The 19,861-nt window shown below is 36.0% G+C and overlaps 1 protein-coding gene across 1 annotated transcript; it reads left to right on the top strand.

The window, feature by feature from the left end:
- The first annotated feature begins 319 nt into the window (after window positions 1-319).
- On the top strand, window positions 320-7,476 carry Spp1 (secreted phosphoprotein 1). The gene is made up of 7 exons (XM_047567634.1): window positions 320-459; window positions 1,482-1,548; window positions 1,657-1,695; window positions 4,241-4,321; window positions 4,583-4,624; window positions 5,653-5,976; window positions 6,643-7,476. Exons 2-7 carry the CDS (start codon window positions 1,495-1,497, stop codon window positions 7,045-7,047), a joined length of 945 nt encoding a protein of 314 aa, XP_047423590.1. The 5' UTR covers window positions 320-459; window positions 1,482-1,494; the 3' UTR covers window positions 7,048-7,476.
- Window positions 7,477-19,861: the final 12,385 nt, after the last annotated feature.

Here is a 19,861-nt window from a genome sequence, read left to right as displayed (position 1 = left end):
AATTGAGAAACTATAAATAAAAATCTTTGTGAGGATAATTTACTCTTCCCTTTTTTATGGACTCCCTAAGTGCTCTTCCAAGGAGGCTAAGAGCCAATTCCATAAATGAAAAATCTAGTTAATGATATTGTACATAAGTAATGTTTTAACTGTAGATGTGGGGTGTGTGTGTGTGTGTGTGTGTGTGTGTGTGTGTGTGTGTGAGTGTGTGTGTGGTTATTTTTTTTTTTCAACCACAAAACCAGAGGGGGAAGTGTGGGAGCAGGTGGGCTGGGCAGTGGCAAAAACCTCATGACACATCTCTCCGCCTCCCCGAGTTGGTGGAGAATGTCTGGAGCAGCATTTAAATTCTGGGAGGTCTGGGTTGTCAGTAGCAGGAAGAGGAGCCAGAGAGCACAGCATCGTCTGGCACTGGACTCTCAGGTCTCTAACAGCTTTCTCCACCAGACTCCAGCCAAGGTAAGCCTGCAGCTGGCTACTGTGTCATAGTGTGTGCGTTCAGTTGAATTTCATGGGGAAGTCCAAGTTGTGAGGAAAACAGTTTTAACTGTAACGCTGTTAATTGGACTTTTATTGTTCTAGTTTTTTGAATAAGCAGGTAAGATGCATAACAGGTCTCCTAGATCAAAGGTTTCTAGGTAGTTTGAAAGTCAGTCATATGTAAAACTTAAAAATACTTCCTCAGGTTCTCAAAGGAAGGGAAACTACTGCTTCCATTCAGAAGGTGAAATTTTATGTCCCTTTGGGATGAGTATTGGCTGTATTACTATAAGTGACTAGATGATCATGGAGGAAATTAAAACTAAATGAATCTTTCATGCCAATGTAAGCTATTTTAAAAATTATTTATCTCATTTTTAAGGAAAAATGAAACCTTTCTGAAATTTTCACCAAGACAACTGTAGGCTTGTTATCACAAATAGAAAATCTATTAAATGTTTTTCATTGTTTTTTTTGCTCATTTCAAATTTCTAGAATACCTTACTAAATAACTTCGAAGATAGCTCATTGCAACTAAGCACCACCTTAATAATTTAAATTAAAATTCACATTTGAAATACATGTTGGAAAAATGGAGAAAACAAATTTCTTTCATAGTTTTATTTTCTCATTTTGTTTTTCTTCCCTGAAAAATAAATATTTCCCACCCTTGTTTATTATTTTAGTTATTAAAATGTCTGTTGATGTGAGATTTAGATATAAGCTAGTGGTTGTACAATCTTTGGAACTCTAAACTGAAAAGTTGAATAAATATAGAGTTATAAAATTTCTCTCTCCCTTGCTAGCAGTGAGAGATGGAGGAGTGGCAACACAAATATTAACCCAAAGAATTTTCATATTAAAAAGAAAAGTTTTCTAGGAGCAATAGATAAGATTCCATAGAATATATTTCATTTGTGATTATTTTGTAAAGTGGCAGCATGTAAATGTGTGTCTTAACCTATAAAAATATTAAATCTTCCTTACAAAATGTTTTGCAGAGAGGTCACTACCATGAGATTTGCAGTGATTTTCTTTTGCCTAGTAGGCATCGCCTACTCCTTCCCAGTGAGTACAGCTGAATCTTAAAATTCCTGAGAACAAATGAATCATGTGCTTCCCTGTTCTAGGAACACTTTCACATTGCAATTTCTGTCCATCTTTTCTCTCTGAAAGGTTAAACATGCGGATTCTGGCAGCTCTGAGGAAAGGCAGGTAAGCATATTTTAGGTTTATCATGTAGTTAAATTATTGCAATTTTTGCAAGAGGTGCTGCAAACATTTGTTGCAATTTTACTTATCTTCATATACAAACCTATGAATTTGTAAATAAATTTGAATTTACTGACTGCCTGCTCTAGATCTAACCAGTACCAAGCACTGTATAGTTCTTAATAAATAGTCTCATAAAAATAATTTTTTTCATATAATAAAATAATGCTCTGGACCATTGTCACTTAAACAAAATTGGTTCTATGAATTTTTGTGAATTTTTTTTCATAAGTCAACATACTGTTGTAGAAGCAGAAAATTCCAAACTTTATTTAGTAAAATGATGAGTTGAAAATTCACCTCAGATGTTAGTTAGAACTGTTGGTATGACCATAATACTCACAGTATTGCCTAAAATATTTATAAGGAGCCCATTGTGAAGGGAAAGTCTATTTATGCTGTTTGCATCTATTGTGTTCATCAGCTGACTTTAGATCACATTTTCTAACCAAGCATAAGACCAAACCAAATGCTATCTTACAATTATTTGACCAGCATCGCAGACGTACCTGCCCCTCCACAATAGATGAAACCGTGCCAGATGAACAACAAGTGGGCCTTGTCCCGAGGATTTTGGACAAAAGGCACACAGAGTTCAATTCCAGATGAACAGAATAAAGGCCAGTGTAGAGTTGCCTGGGGTCACTGCAGTTAGATTGCTTAATGAAGACAGCAGAGAGGTGTTCTTTGTGGATCTGTGTGTGATCTGGCCCTGTGAGGTGTGTGTGTGTGGGTGTCAGTTCTCCAATTGATTTGAGAGTACAGGTGTCGAATTGCAATAACAAACAAGAAAAACAAACATTTCCAGGGAAGATAGAGGCCACACTACAGGCAAGGTTAGTACTTTAAAATAGAATAAAATATGACAAGGACGCATGTTTAGAAGGCACATGAAGACTTGGCATATAGGAGATAGGTGAAGAACTCAAGGTTCAGCCTTCCAGAATCCCAGACATTTAGAGCTAGTAGGAAATATAAGAAAGTCTATAAGGATACAGTCCTGAAGATGAGTACTGGGAATACTTATCTGGGAGTGTGAGGATTACTGAATTTTTAATAAGTTTTTAATTTATTTTTTATTATTGGGAGGGAACCTCAGCACACTTTACCTCTGAGCTAAATTTTTTTATTATGAGTTCTTTAAATTTTTTATTTTGAGATAGGGTCTTGCTAAGTTGATGTGACTCTCACTAAATTGCTGAGGCTGACCTCAAAACTAGCAATCCTTCTGCCTCAGCTTTCAGAGTTGCTGGGATTACAGATGGGCTATCATGTCTGGGGTCTGTATGTTTTTGAATCTGTTAATTTTGTTTATATTTTCTTCATATGACTTTTTGAAGTATAAATTTGACTTATAAATACCGTCTACCTGGGCCTGAATTATATATGCCATTAAGGAAAACCAACATATATCACAGTAATTTTTACATCTTTTTCAGGCCAACAAACTCTTCTTTCAGCAAAATCTTTCAGAGATGCCCAATATGAAGCTGCTCTGTTTAGAGTCAGCCATGACAGAAATCTTAAGTGCTATTGTCTAGTTTCTTCCCTGCTCATCTCCCCTTCATGTGGCTGTGGAAGGGACAGTGTGGTACTCCCAAGGTTCTCATTTTCAAATGACAGAGCTGTGAAGTGATTGGGCCTGGACAATACAGTCTGTCAGATGACATTCGTCCAGAGCAATTTCTACTTCTCTGCATTAGCCTATCGTTACTTTCCAGATAGATTAATTTGGCTAAAGGGAAGTTCATTCCACTTACCATCTTTGTCACATTAGAGCAATAGTACTTATGTGCAATGATGTTTATATTTCTAACTATCTGATAAGACAACCACTAGACACATGTGGCTATTAAGAATTCAAAATGTGGCTCATGCAACTGAGGAAGTGAATTTTTTTTAAATATTTAAAAATTTTAATTAGATTTAAATAGTCACGTGGTTAAAGATAACCATGTGAGACAGCACTTGCCTTAGAGAGTTTATCTTTGTTCCAAGGAGAACAAAATAGTGAAGATCAAGAGTAATTAAGTCTACCTCTGCTCCAGGGATGCTTTATCTGAGAGAAAAATTCATCCAGAAAGTGTAATGTTAAAATCGGTTTTGAGGACTGGTGAGCCTGGATTTGAACCCTGAATCTGCCTCTTATTATCAATTAACCACATTGTGACTGAGTTTTCTTATTTGTAAGGGGCAGAAAATAATGGTAAGTATGTTACAGGGGATTAAAGGAATCGAACAAATTAATATTTGTAAAACACTTTGAAAGAATGTTTGGCCCATAGTAGGTGCTATTGAGTTCAATTAATGAATCTACAAGTAAAAATAGGTTATAAACTGGTATCTAAAATTTGAGCTGACTATATGAATGCATATTATGTTTATCCATGAGGATTATTGTAGTTGTTTTTCCAGATTATCATTTTGATATCCTTGTCTTTCTGTCTCTCTTTTTTTAAATACTGACAAACATGCACCTTTTTCATAGCTTTACAACAAACACCCAGATGCTGTGGCCACATGGCTAAAGCCTGACCCATCACAGAAGCAAAATCTCCTGGCACCTCAGGTATTTCTAAATTTCTCAAAACTAAAACAATAGTGACAACTACCACCCAGGGCATTCAGGCTGGTTAAATGGATCCTTCCAACCTGTTGGAAAATGCATGCTTGGGACACCAATTGATCAGCATGTTGGCTTTTCCAACTTTAAGACATTTGCCAATGAGGCTGAAAAGTAAGATCTTCTTTAGACTGAAAAAACTAATGTTTGAATAAAAAAAAACTGAGTTTGTATGATATGCAGTAACATGTGCGCTTCCTTCTCCAGAATGTGGTGTCCTCTGAAGAAAGGGATGACTTTAAACAAGAGGTAAATTCTCACTTTCATCAAAGACCCATCACTTGTGTTGCCTAGGTTCTCTTCTGATGAAATTCCATTAGCGAGTTTCTGAGTAAATCACCATTCTAAAACATGCTCAGAAAAATAGCATGTATTCACTAAATGTCAGAAATACAGGTTTCTTGAGATAAGTGTAGTGTTGCAGAAAATGTCTACTAAGGCCTGTTACTTGAAACATTAAGCTGCTTGCCAATTATTTAAAGTATTTTAAAGATGTCTTATATACTATCTGATAAGCATGGGATTAATGTTTATCAAAATCAAAGGTTTTTGCCTTTAGAATATTTCTGTTCTTAACAAAATAGTTGGTTTGATAACTATCCTTTTTATTTGGACTATTAATGTATTTTCTGAGTAAGGACATAAATTTATTTTCCATTAAGATTCAACTTGTATATGCTAAAAATCTCTAATAAGGGAAGTCAGATGAATGATCCATTATCCGTCGATCAGAATTTTAATAGGCATTAACTGATAAGTTGAGTGGACATATTTGAGCTGTGGTTTATGCACATATGCATAACAGAGTCACCTTTTGGTTATACATTATAATAGGGATGTGGTTATAGTTTTTGGTATACACATTAAAATATGGATGCTCTGATAGCTTCAGAATTTTCATTTCAAATCAAATAATTGACCTCACAATTATGTGTCTATCTCTACTACATCATTTAATTTGTAAACTAAATAATGTCCAATATGTATATTAAAACAACGTTATAATATGAATATTATACTCAAATGCCTTAAAAACGTCTATGAAAATGATTTTTTTCCTGGAAAGCAAGAAAAGTACCTTAGAGTATTATTTCATTTACCCCTGTGTTAAACGCGACATTGGAAGACAATCACTTCAGCTCCTGAAAGTCAGAGTATATTGTAATTGCAAAGATTCTGAAACTAAATAAAAGAAAGATTAAAGACAAATGCACCATAAAAGCTGAGGGAAAATAAAAACCGGAGACACTAATTTGTTGGGTCGTCTTGATTTTCAGACCCTCCCAAGTAAGTCCAATGAGAGCCATGACCACATGGACGATGTGGATGATGATGATGATGCAGACCATGTGGACGGTCAGGACTCTATTGACTCAAACGACTCTGATGACGATGATCACCCTGACGATTCTCACCATTCTGATGAGTCTCACCATTCCGATGAATCTGATGAAATGGTCACTGACTCTCCCACTGATGGTCCAGACACCCCCGTTTTCACTCAGATCGTCCCCACAGTGGAAACCTATGATGGCCGGGGTGATAGTGTGGATTATGGACTGAGGTCAAAGTCTAAGAAGTTCTACATTTCTGAAGTTCAGGTAAATCCCTTAACAGGCAAATCCAATGGTAACAAAGAGAGCACAGTTCTAGGAAACCAGAGTCTGCTACTCCTTCATCATTCAATCAGCAAGCAAGCGTTTATTAATAATCTCCTTCATGATCATTAAAAACAACACTTTTTCCACTTAGTGTTTTTTTTTCTTTTTATTTGTTATTTTTGGTTAATACATGATAGTAGATTGTATTATGACATACATACATGTAGTATAACTTCCCATTCTTGAGATTGTACATGATATGGAATTATACTGGTCATGTATCTATTCATAAATGAACATAGGAAAGTTATATCTGATTCATTCTACTGTCTTTCCTATTCCCATCCTCCCTCCCTTCCCTTCATTGCCCTTTGTCTAATCCAATGAACTTCTATTCTTCCCTCCCACCCCTTTATTGAATGTTAGCATCCATTTATCAGAGAACATTCGACCTTTGGTTTTTTGGGATTGGCTTATTTCACTTAGCATGATAGACTCCTGTTCCATCCATTTATGGCAAATGCCATAATTTCATTCTAGAAGAAATCTGAATAAGGTTCAAGTTTAAGCCAGTCCACATTTCATTATTGATACCCTTTCTGGGAACATAGTGCTTTTTGAAGGAAAGAGTCATATAATTCTTCTTCTCTCTGTGCTGTGCTTCAGTACCCTGATGCTACAGATGAGGACCTTGCTTCACACATGGAGAGTTCAGAGTTGAATGATGCTCACAAGGCCATCCCTGTTGCCCACCGCTTGAAAGTGCCCTCCGATTGGGACAGTCAAGGGAAGGACAGTCAAGAAACCAGTCAGCTGGATGACCAGAGTGTGGAAACCCACAGCCATGAGCAGCCCAGGCAATACAAGAGGAATGCCAGTGATAACAGTAGTGAGCACTCTGATGTGATTGACAGTCAGGAAAGTTCCAAAGTCAGTCAGGAATTCCACAGCCATGAATCTCATAGCCACGAAGACAAGCTAGTCCTAGACCCTAAGAGTAAGGAAGAAGATAAACACCTGGTGTTTCGTATTTCTCATGAAATAGAGAGTGCATCTTCTGAGATCAATTAAAAAGAGAAAAAGAATGTACAATTTTGTACTTTACTATTAATAAAGAGAAAATATACATTATAGAGAATTGAAAGACAATACGAAATGCTTATTTCTCAGTTTAGTGGGTAAATGGATATGTGTGTGGATCTGGAAATAGATAATGCTTTTGATTATGAGTTTGTTGCTTTGTCATGGTAACACCCTTGTAACCTAAAAGCTTCAGCATGTTGTCTACATCCTTTCCATTGAAAAATGCAAACTATCACTGCATTTTAATATTTGTTATTCTTTTATGAATAGAAAGGTATATAGAATCAAAAACACATAACACACTTAAGAGAATATAACATTTTGTGTCCCTATAATCTTTTGTTTTTTAAATTAGTGTATATTTTGTTGTGATTTTTTTTGTTGGTGTGAATAAATCTTGTATCTGAATGTAATGAATTTGGTGTTTCCAGTTGCTTATTTTTTGAGGGGCATGTACTTGGGGTTGAACTCAGGGGCACTCAGTCACTGAGCCACATCCCCAGCACTATTTTGTATTTTATTTAGAGAAAGGATCTCACTCAGTTGCTTAGCACCTCACTTTTGCTGAGGTTGGCTTTGAACTCACAATCCTGCCTCAGACTCCCAAGCTACTGGGATTACAGGTGTGTACCACCGTGTCTAGCCTCAATTGCTTATTTGGTTTTGCACAGTTGTCTCCAAATTAGTAACACGTAACTGTTTTAATGAACATGCTGGATTTCACAGAGAGCCTGGGATCAGTGGTAGGATCCACTGAACAGTTTCTGGCTGATCTTAAGGTCCTAGTCCATGAAACAAGGGTCAAGTGGGAGCTGATACTCAGCTATAATGCCTCCAGCCACACCAAAAAGGCCTTTTTACTAATTTTAACATAGCTGATACAGAAACTAACAAAAACCTGCATGTAATCACAAATCCACTTCTCATCACTACTCATTAATTTGTTGGTAAGCTTTTTACTTTCCTGCCTTTGATGAAAACTTTTCCAGGTCTTATAGCTATTCAGAATACTCTTAGATAAGAAAAGGAAATCCCACGAAACCATGCCAGACACGGGAAATCACATAAGGGAATTTATTAAGCAAACAGAGTGTCTCCCTGCAGGGTAAGAGAGAAAATGAGAGGAAAATAGAAAGGAAAAGAAAGGGCACGCACTAGAGAAAGTGGAAAGCCAGGAGGATAGAGAAAAGTGAGTAGGACAGACAGAAGAATGGAAAAGATTGCGGGGAAGCTACAGTAAAACAGTTGAATTCCGCTGGGCTAACAGGGGACCAATATCGGAGAAGGATACTTGAAAGCTGACTGATGAACCAATAGCTAGCTAGGATGTTCAGATTGACAAGTGGTTGGGAGGCGGGGAAAATAGTTGTACCTGATGGAAGGGAGAGCAGCCCATTACATTGCAAGAAAGAGATAGAGCCTTTGTAACAGAAACATTTAAATGCTGTTTCAAGTATAATCAGAATTCAAATTTTCATTCAAAACTAAAATTTATGGAAGACTGAGTAGAGCAGACTTCTTCAATTCCCTGTCTTGCTCTTCTGCTCTTTCTATAACTACATATTCTTTTTTAGAAATTTGAAAATTGTCAATTTTCCTTTGGGACAAAAGAAGAAAAAATTAGAACTGCAGCATATTTAAAAAAGAAACATTGGAGATAAAAATCAATAGAATACAGTTAATCCCATAATCACAGGAAAACTGATAGCTTTACATTCTTGCAACAACAAAAAGAATAAAAATAAATGAATTGAACTCTAATCTTAAAAATTAGAAAAGAGCTACAAAACAAAGCAAAAGAAAGGAAGTGACAAAACTAGAAGAAAAAATAATGAGGTAGAGAACAGGAAAAATTAGAAACTAATAAATCAGAACACAAGTACTTTGGGGAAAAAAATCAACAAAATAAACCACTAGCCAACAAATAATGAAAAAAGACAAAAATCACAAATAAGAAATAATAACAAGGAGATAGCCAATGAGACATAGAACACCTCAAAAATCAGAAGCAACAACTTGGCACAACTGTATTCCAATCAAAAGGAAAACCTAGATGATGTGGATCTTTTTCTTGGAAAACAACATAGATGCTCTTTGACTTTGATAGAGTTACATCCAGATAAATTCACTGTAAGTTTGAAATATTTTAAGCCAAAATTGTATTGAATGAACTAAATACCAAACATTACAGCTTAGTAACACTACACTGTACAGCTGTTTTCCCTCCTGATCACATGGATGACTGGTTCCTATGGCTCACTGCCACTACCCAGCATCACGAGAGATCATCATACTGTGTATCATTACCACAGGAATTCATATTGTGAGTTCTACTGAAATCTTAAGTCAAACCATCAGGAGTCATCTCTATAAAAATCAACCCTGGAATGTATAGAAATAAACATACAAATTTCTACTGAGGAAAGAGAAAAGTTCACTATAAAACACACACACACACACACACAAAAAAAAAAAACCTATAAAGAATTAGCTATAAAAAACTAGTTCTAAATGATTTGACAGGAGAAGTCTATCAAATCTTCAAAAACCAGATAGTCCCAATGCCACTCAAATTGTAGTAGAGAATACAATGAAAAACATCTCTCAAAAGATCTTTGCTCCACTATTATAACCAATCCTGAAAAAGATTGCATGCATACACAAACACACACACACACCAGTCTCATTTATGACTAGCACTGGAAAACTCCTAAATAAAATTCCAGCAAACAGAATGTAAAAGCAAGCACAAAGAACCCATCATAACCAAAGACAATTTATTCTAGGGCAATGGTGTGTCAATACAAGTAAATTCATTCCTATAATTCACCATGTGTCTATGTCTAAGGAGAAAAATGTCATGTGATTAAATTTAGGATGATTAAAAAAGACTTCATATTTGTTAGGTCTTTCAGTGAAAATGAAGAGCAGTTAACACTCACACTCTCAGGGGCTTGCCACATTTAATATTTACTTTTCTTGCTACCCAGTTTGTGGTGGTGCTCAAGGGTGCAGGATGGATTGGGTTGTGTTCCATGTATCTTTCAGTCTGGGATCAGCAACTGCCCCAGGGCAAGTCGGGAAGGTAGAAGCAGAAACACAAGAGGAGTGAGCAGAAACACATGTGTTGTGCTCAGAACTGAGACACTGTTGCCTTTAATCAAATTCCATTGTTCAAAGCACACCACACAGTTAAAGCCAGTATCAATGGACAAGTAAGACACACTGCCCTCACAGTGAATCAGGATAAAGGAAGAGAAAAAAGAAATAATAGTGAGCAAGTAATAAAATGTTACATAACTTGTGACGTATTCAACTTTCATTCCTAATTTTATAACACAAAAGTTAAGGGATACTCTAATATGATGAAATATTTTATGCCTCAGTCCCCAAACCAGCATCATATTCAATGCAGAAACATTAGAGGCATTCCCATTTTAAGATCAAGGACAAAGCAAGTATGTCCCCTATCTTCACCACTGTTTAGCACCATATTGAAATAGAAACATAATATTAAGCTCAAGTATTGGGAAATAAATTATATCTATGTAGGTAAGAATCAACACTGAAAAACGATAACTAATGAATTCTGCAATGTCGTATGATATAAAATTGACCTAAAATATGCCCCCAAAATACAAACTTTAACCATTTAGAAGATATGTGTTGGTAATACAGAAAAAAAGATAAAATGCTTAACAGGAAATGTGCAAAAATGATATTATCAAAGCTGTAAAACTCTCCTGAAAGCCAAAGAAGACTTGAACAAATGGAAAGATAGTATTTTTGTATTGCGCTATTCAACACCATAAAAATGTCAGTTCTCTGCAAGTAATGTACACGTGTAATTTGATTCCAATAAACAATAAAAGTAAAAATTTTTCCTGGAGTTATGCAAGCTGCTGCTAAAGTTTATATGAAAAAAATCAGCATAAAAATATGAAGGATTCTTAAAAATTATAGGAACAAGGAAGGACTAGTTAACCAATATTAGCACACACTATAAAACCTCTCTAAAAGAAACATTGTGGTACTGGCACATAAATATACAGATCTGTGGAAGGGAACAGTAAGTTCAGAAACAGAGCCCAGCACATGTGGAAATTAATACATGAAAAAGATGGCATCCAAGACCACTTAGGAAAAGATGGACATGTATATTTTCAATATGAATTTGAATGACTGAATACCCATTTGGACAAAGATAAATTGGATCCATATTGTACATCATATATCAAAACAATCTCCATATACACCAGAAATTAAATTTGAAAGGAAGCCATTAAAACATTAGATGAATAGATGAGTGGGTTCCATTACAATCAGAAAAGCTTTTCTACTACGACAAGGCAATCCCAAACCACAGTCCTGGTAGGTATCTTTAGTCAAGTGCCCCAGCCCTTTGGGTCCCCTACTTACTAGCTTCAGTTGGCACTTCATCACAATGAACTGCAGGTGATATCCAGAGTAATTGTGTAATCCGTCCATGCCAGAGAATGCAAGCATGTCATTTCCCATCTGGAAGCGTGTCAGCACTGTGCTCAAATCCTAGGTCATGACCAAGTTTATCCTGATCTCACATTTTTCAGTCGTGGTACCATTTAAAGACCAGTCTGTGAAACACTTCTCTATCAGTTAGGGTTCACTCAGACAACAGAAAGCACACCAGTAATTTGAGCAGGGAAACTTTAACATAAAAGAATTATTAACTAGAAATAAGAGGTTAACCAGAGAGGATAAAAGTCAACTTTAATGATAGCATAGGGCCAAGAGTACCCAAAATAATGAACAATTTGCAAAGGTGCCCTCCTGGCAAAGCTGAGATCATGCGCATTGGAAAGGGTAAGGGTGCAGCTACAACGCAGGAGATGGTAGAGAAGTTTGTGTGCCCCTCCAGAGCGGGTGGGCTGAAGTTGGTAAACAGGATACTGACCACAGGGTGCTAGAAGACCGAGGCTGGCAAGTAGGAAATCATGGAGCAGGACTCCTAAGCTGGAAGCTAGAGAGTTAGCGCCACCGCGTGTTCGGTGTGTACAAAGCGGGCAGCTGCACCTTAGGAACAAGAAGAGCAAAGACCTCAGAACCGCCTGAGAGGACTGGTTCTTCAGTGTCTCTCTAGCGCCTTCTACTGACAAAGTTCGCCATTGTGCAACTAGAAAAGAAAGCGTGTTTGCAGGATCCAACTCTAGAATCACAAAGCAGAATAGAGGCAATGGAAGTGGAGCAAGATGGTAGTAAACTGATAGTTAGGTTTATTAGAAAAAAGCCTAATTTCCTTCTTGGATAGAAGAGTACAAAATAAGCTGGGTACTTCTTTTTATCACAGAATGAAAACATGCATTCAAAGATAACCTGGGCTCCTATTCATGGTACCAAAGAGCAGGACCCTTCATTGACCAAAACCAGCTATTGAAAAAAGTAGTAAAAAGAAAAATGTAGTATTAAATGATAGCAAATTTAATTTTAAAATTCCTTTATTATATATAAAATGAGGGAGAGAGAGAGAGAGAGAGAGAGAGAGAGAGAGAGAGAGAAGAAAGAAGAAGGAGGAGGAGGAGGAGGAGACTTCTTACAAGCAAATGCAAACTAATAATAATTGCAGAAGGGATGATAAAATTAGAAAATAATTTCACAAGCCACAATGTAATAATTCAGGAAGTTATCACTAATGAATGATAAAATCATTGCATAAAAAAATGACTGGGAACAGGTATTCACTTGGTCTCAAAATATTACCCCACAAATTACTCAAAAATTTCAAAAGTAGGAAAATGGTTTTAGCTAGAATAATTTGGTAGTAACCATTTTAACCCAGCATTGAACTTAGCTTCACCAATGGGACCATTAGATATGTCCCCTATAATGTGATGAAATCAGAAGAATGCAACATCATCTATGAAATATTTCTCTAAAAAAAGTTAATGGAATCAATCACTACAAATTCACAATTTGAACTACTTTACAAAACAACCACCCTGGACTTTCCAAAAAGAAGAGTTATCAAATAAAATATAGAATGTCCAGTTTAGTTTGAATTTCAGAACAACAAATCATCTTTTGGTATAAACATAGTACATATTACACTGAAAGATGATTCATTGTTTATCTGACATCCAAATTAATTGAACAACCTTCATTTTTATTTTCTAAATCTGTCAATACTTTATAAAGGAAGTTGATGTAATGAGAAAGAAAGGACCAGGGAGAAACAGTAGTCTCGAGTCAAAGTCTAAAAAGACACAATCAAAGGCATAACCAACCAATGAATTTTGCTTGGTTCCTGGATTTAAAAAATACATAGAGTTATAAAAAAATGTAGAGACAGTTGTGGTGATCTGATTGTGCACAATATGATAGATGATTTTGTAGAGTTGTACATTTTCTCAGGTGATAGTATTGCATCATTTATGAAAGTGAATATCCTTATTCTTAGAAAACTATTAGGATATATTTAGGGATGAAGGTTCTTCTAAATTTCTTTCTAATGGTTCAAAGAGGGAAAATAAAACAGTACTAGAAGGAAATGGGAAGAGGCAGGTAAAAGATACAAAGTAACAGATATGGAGAATTAATAAGTCTACAGATTCAATGTACATTATGAGGGCTATAGTTAATACCATTATACTGTATATGAGATCACTGCTGAATGAGATTTTAATCCTTCCTGCCACAAAACAAAACAAAAAAGGGTAAAAATGTGAGATGATGGATATGTTAATTTGCTTCACTATAGTAAACTTTTTGATATACATATATATGTATATATCCCATAACATGTTGTATACCTTCAATATACAAAATAAAATTTGTTTAAAAAACATTAAGCAGTAAGGAATGAGAGAAAATGAGTATGGCAAAATGTGTTATTCTTCCAACTTTTCACAGGTTTGAAAATGTTCCAAAAATTGGGAGGAGAAGGAAAGAGCAGGCAGAATAAAAGTAAATGTATAATGAATACAGTTTGTAAAATAATACTTCAAATATTATTGACATAAAAGTGTCAGAGCAATTTCTTCATTGTTCACCTCGTGAAATCATGGGAAAAGCATTCATAAATTGCTATAAGCTAAAAAACAATGTTTAAACCAATGTCCCATGACCTCCAATATCCCTGTAGATACTCACTTTGGAGCAGTTCTTCTTTAGTCTGAGAATCTTTTCATCCCTCTCCTGTGGCAGCTGCATGACCTAATCGTGATTCAAACTCTTTTTTCTGGTCCCTGGCATGGCGTCTCTCCTCTGCCACTTCCATTTTCTAAGCTCCTAGTAACAGTGTCTCCAAACACTGTTTGATGGCAATTGCAGCAGAAAGAGCCAAGTCTCCTATGGTGCTTAGTCTAGCCTGTGGAGCTAGACGCAGACGAAGAACAGTAATGAGCAATTCTGATATTGATGTGTGCCAAGCATGCAAACTGGACTTTAAAAACATGATTGTGGAGATTGAGGAAAATACTGTTTCCTACTTTGTAAATTCAGAAGGCAATTTTTATATACCTCTTCAATGTCACGAATTCATACACCGAAGCATAATTATGTTCCTCACTTGAAACACCCAGTCCCAATTCATAAATTCTCTGTGACATTGCAAATTCAACTTCAGTATTATTTCTATACACTCTCGTCACCTTACTTAATTTATTCCAAATACCATAGAGGCTCATGTCTGACTAATCTAATATGGGTATTTTAATCTAACTCCCAACTAGATATTGCACATTAGACCTAAATTTCTAATAATATACCCTCCCAAGGTGCAAAGAAATTAATCCTAGAGATCCATGTAGCCGAATATGTTCATCTAGTTACATTGAAAAAAGTGTAAGGTAGCCACCAAAGAGACAAAAGATCAGTTTCCTCTGAGTTTCTACAAAGAGAATATGAAGCAAACCTAAAGAGAAATCTGAAAGTAGGATCCTAAAGTGTTGTATCACCAATGTTTCCTGTAACATATCAAGGCTATACTTAAAGTTATTATTTCAATATTACTGAATAAAAGTACTAATGTCTTGCATGGAAATGACACGTTCAACTTTTGGAAGGTAGGGAAAAGTAAGGGAGGTCTTACTCTAAGTACAGCTCAAACACCTGACTTTCCCCATGCACCATTTTCCTCTTTATTCCTGAAGTGGGCAGCAGAGAGGAAGGGGCTCAAGTGCTGACACCAGACAGATGTGATGTGGCAGTTCCCAGACCCTTCATATGAGTAAAACAATGATCTAAGTTCCCAGCCCAAGAAACTAGAAAAAGAAGAGCAAAACAAGTCCAGTACAGGCAGAAAGTAGGAATAATAAGGATAAGAATAGAGATCAATAAAATTGAAAGCAGAAAATTAAACAAAATGCTAGTTCTTCGAAAAACAAAGTGAATCCAAAAATCTTCTAGCAAGATGGACAGACAAAAAGTGAAAAGACACAAATGCTCATAACAGGAAATAAATAGGGGAGACCACACAGATCCTGTAACCATTAAACGTAAGTAGGGAATAATACTGTTATGATCTGAATGTGTTCCCTTAAAAAGAGATATCAAAGTCCTAATGTCTAGTATTTCAGTATGTGACCTTATTTGGAAAGAAAATCATTGGAGATGCAATCAGTTTAGTTAAAATGAAGTCATATGGGAGTAGAGTGAACTTCTAAACCAATGTGATAGATATTCTGATAAGAAGAAGACTATGTGAAAGCAGAGACACTCAAGCAGAGAGAGATGGTATACTGCTGCAAGTCAAGGAACACCACACACTGTGGCAACCACCAGAAGCTAGAAAGAGTCAAGGGAAGATCCTCCAATACAGATTTCAGTGGGAGGAGCTAACATCATTCTTAGGAATAAATACTGAAGGCTAAATGCCTTTCCTCCAAGAGTGAAAACAAAGCAAGGATGTCTACTGTCACAACTCCAAGTCAACATAGAACTGGATATTCTACTCACTGCAATCAGGCAAGAAAAACAAATAAAAGGTACATAGATTAGAATAGGAGAAAAGACAGTGTTTCTGTTTTCAGATGATATCAATATGTTGAAAATCTATAGAGACACTCAAAGAACTAATAAATGAGTTAGTTCAGCAAAATTACAGGATACAAAATTAACACAAAAATCAATTAAATTTCTATATTTTGTCAAAGAACAAATGGAAACCCAAAGCACACATCTTACATCTTCTATCAAGATTATAAATGTCCAATTCCCTAGCTACTGAGAGGAGTCCTACCACTCAATTCAATTCTGATGCTAACTACTCAAGAGTTAGTGCAGGCTCCAAAAGCTAAAGGGATCAGTCTCATACGACTGAACTCACTTCACATCCTAACTGAGTCTTGGGTTCCCAGGGCACCCACACCTGTGTCCAGCGTGGCTACAAAATCAGAAGTTCTATGACTCCCTTCAGGTTTAAGAGCTCATTGGAACAATACACAGAATTCAGGAAAACACTTGCTTATGTTTACTGGTTTGTTATAAAGAGTACAACTCAGAGAAAGTTAAATAGAATGGATGAATCAGGCAAGGAATGGAGAGGGGGTGTGCAGAACTTCCATGCTCTTTCCAACTTAGAATTCCAAAAAACCCATGTTTTAGGGTTTTTTAATGGAGGTTTTGTTATGGAGGCACGATTGATTAAATCATTTGCCAATGGTGATTGAACTTAGTTGCCAGCCCCTCTGCCCTCCACAGAGGTTAGGGAGTGGGACTGAAAAGTTCCAATCCTCTCTTTATGACTTGCTCCTTCTGGCAACTAGCCCTGTCCTGAAGCTATTCAGGGACCCAGCCACCATTCATCTATTTAGCACACAAAAGGTAGTCGTCATTCTTGAGAGCCCAAGTGTTTTAGGAACTGTGTGCTGAGAACTAGAAACTCAGACTAACTTTTTCAAGTATTATTATATCACAATAAATAGCTCTCAAAAGTTGAAATTCAAAAATCAACAATGCAATTAGAGAATAAACAAAAGATGTTCCCTGACATTTCACTGAAAAGAAAGTATGGATGGCAAATAATCACATTAAAAAAGAGTGATGTCAACATTGAGGACGGTTTGGTGTAGGGTACACAGAACTTCCCTGTGTATTTCTTTGATCTTGCTATGGATCTATAATTATTCCATAGTAAAAAGTTTAATTATAAAAAAGATAGATGGTCTGTCTTTTGTAATAGTGCCTTTTCTAATTTTCACTAAAATACCAATGAAGACAAAAAATAAAACTGTACTATGCAGTAATCTGAGTATAACCTCTCCTAACCATAAGAGAGGAAAGCATGAATTTTTTCCTCCAGACTCTTCCAACCTTTACCTCAGGTAACAGATCCAGGAGGAGGAAGTGGAGGAGGGGAAGTGGAAGAAAGAGGACAAAAGGGAAGAGGAAACAAAAGGAGAGAGGAGAGGACGTACTTGCTTCATACCTGCCCAATGTCTGATGGCTAACTCAGTGTCAAAGAACTTGTAGGAACCAGAAAGGGGTCCAGCAATTCCTCCATCTTCTACTGTTGATTTGAAAGATGGTACCATTCTGTTTTGTACCTTTATTCAGGTCTGAATCTATCAGAGAAGAGAGTTCATTGGCAGTGAGCAATGAATATATTTAAATATAAACAATATTTATTATATTATTGTTTTACAGCAAAATGGAAATTATAGACTTTGGCAATGTAAAAGTTATTATTTATTTTAAAGTATATGTTGGTAAAAAGTATACATTTGCTAATACCTTAATCTTTAAGAAAAGTCTGTAATAATGGGAACTTTAAAAAATAATAATTACAGACAAGCCACAGACTGAAGAAAAATATTTGCAAAAGATGTATCTGATAAAGGACTATTATCTACAATATAAATCTCTTAAAAATCAACAAGAAAATAAACAATCTGGTTTTAAATATGGGCCAAATACTTGAATAGACACCTCACAAAGGAAGCTATAGATGGCAAATAAGCATATGAAAAGATGCTTAATGACTTACAAGTTATTAAGGAATTGCAAATGAGATAATACTGCTCAACTATTAGAATAGCCAAAGTACAAACACTGACAACTTCGCCGCTGGGGAGGACATGAAGCAAGAGGAACTTTCACTCGTTGCAGGTGATAAAGCACTTTAAGACAGTTACTTGCATGTGTCTATCAAATGATCCAGTAACTGTGTAATTGAAAACTTAGGTCCATACAAAAACTTGCACATGGATATTTATAGCAGCTTTATTTATAATTGTCAAATTATAATTACCTAGCTATCCTTCAGTAGGGGAAGGGATAAAAACTGTGTTACACATAAGCAATGGAATGGAATATTATTTGGCACTAAAAACAAATGAACTGCTGGGTATGGTGGCCACATCACTAAGCCCAGTGGCTCTGGAGGCTGAGGCAGGAGGATCACAAGTTCAAAGCCAACCTCAGCAACTTAGCAAGGCCCTAAGCAACTTAGTAAGACTCTATCTCAAAATAAAAAATAAAAAGGGCTGGGGATGTGACTTGGTGGTTAAGCACCCACGGGTTCAATCTCCAGTACAAAAAAGAAGGAAAGAAAGAAAGAAAGAAAGAGAGAAAGAAAGAAAGAAAGAGAGAAAAAAGGAAAAGAGAAGAAAGAATTATCAGGCCATGAAAAAGGTGTAGAGGAAATTTAAAGGAACACTATTTTGTTAGTTAGCTTTTTGTCACTGTGACAAAATACCTAGGATAATCCAACTTATAAGCAGTGAAGGTTTATTTTGGCTCATAATTTCAGGGGTTTCAGTCCTTGGTCACTGGGCCCTGTTGCTTTGAGCCTGCAGCAGCAATACATTATGGAAGAAATACATGGCAGAGTAGGGTTGCTCACCGCATGGTGACCAGGAAGAAAACAGAGAGAGAAAGGAGCCAGGTCACAATACCTCATTTGAGGGCACACTGCCAATGAATGACCTAACTTCCTTCCACCAGGCTCCATCTCTCAAAGGTTCCATCTTCTCCCAGTAGTGCCATAGGTTGGTTGTCAAGTCTTTATTACATGGGGTTTGAGGGACACTCCAGATCCAAACTATAGCAATTTCAAAAGGAAAGAAACCAACCTATATGATTGTAACAATGTGACATTCTGGAAAAGGCAAACATAGAGACAGTAAAAATATCAAGGGTTGCCAGGTGTTAGTGGGGAAAGGGGGATGAATATGTGGAGCATAGAAGACTTTTGAGGAGTAATACTATTCTGTATGATATTGTACTGGTTGACAGATGTCATTATAAGTTTGTTCAAACCCATTAGAACAAACACTAAGAATGAATCATAATGTAAACTATTGAGTCTTAGTGATAATACTGTGTCAGTGTAGGTTTATCAATTGTAATAAATGTACTATTTTGATAAGGCATATTGATAATGGGGTAAGCTATGCATGTATGGGGATAAGGAGTATATGGGAAATCTCTGTATATTCTATTTAATTTTGCTATGACTCTAAAACAAATTTAACAAATAAGGTCTACTTTACAAATATTTTTGTTTCATTTAAAAACTGAAGGTTAATATTAAAATTTGCATTTGTAAGTGATTTCTAAATATCATTCAGGCAGAAACCAAATACAGCTTACTAATACTTTCTGATCAGCTAATGAGTAGTACTTGGGTCATATCTAAGTAAGGGCTGTGACCACAAAGAACCATTAAGTAAAATGGAACCACTGAAATTTAGAAATTTAAAATATCTCATGGAGCCAGTACTCGGCAGTATGAGAAAAGCTACTATAACCAAGCTGGGATGATGTTAATAAAGGCTAAACACATAAATCAAAGAACAGAACAGAATGTACAAAAATAGACTTACTT

This window comes from Sciurus carolinensis, chromosome 10 (assembly GCF_902686445.1).
Source record: "Sciurus carolinensis chromosome 10, mSciCar1.2, whole genome shotgun sequence".
NCBI classification, from domain to species: Eukaryota; Metazoa; Chordata; class Mammalia; order Rodentia; family Sciuridae; genus Sciurus; species Sciurus carolinensis.
Note: the sequence above shows the minus strand (reverse complement) of the source record. Positions and strands in the feature narration are given on the sequence as shown.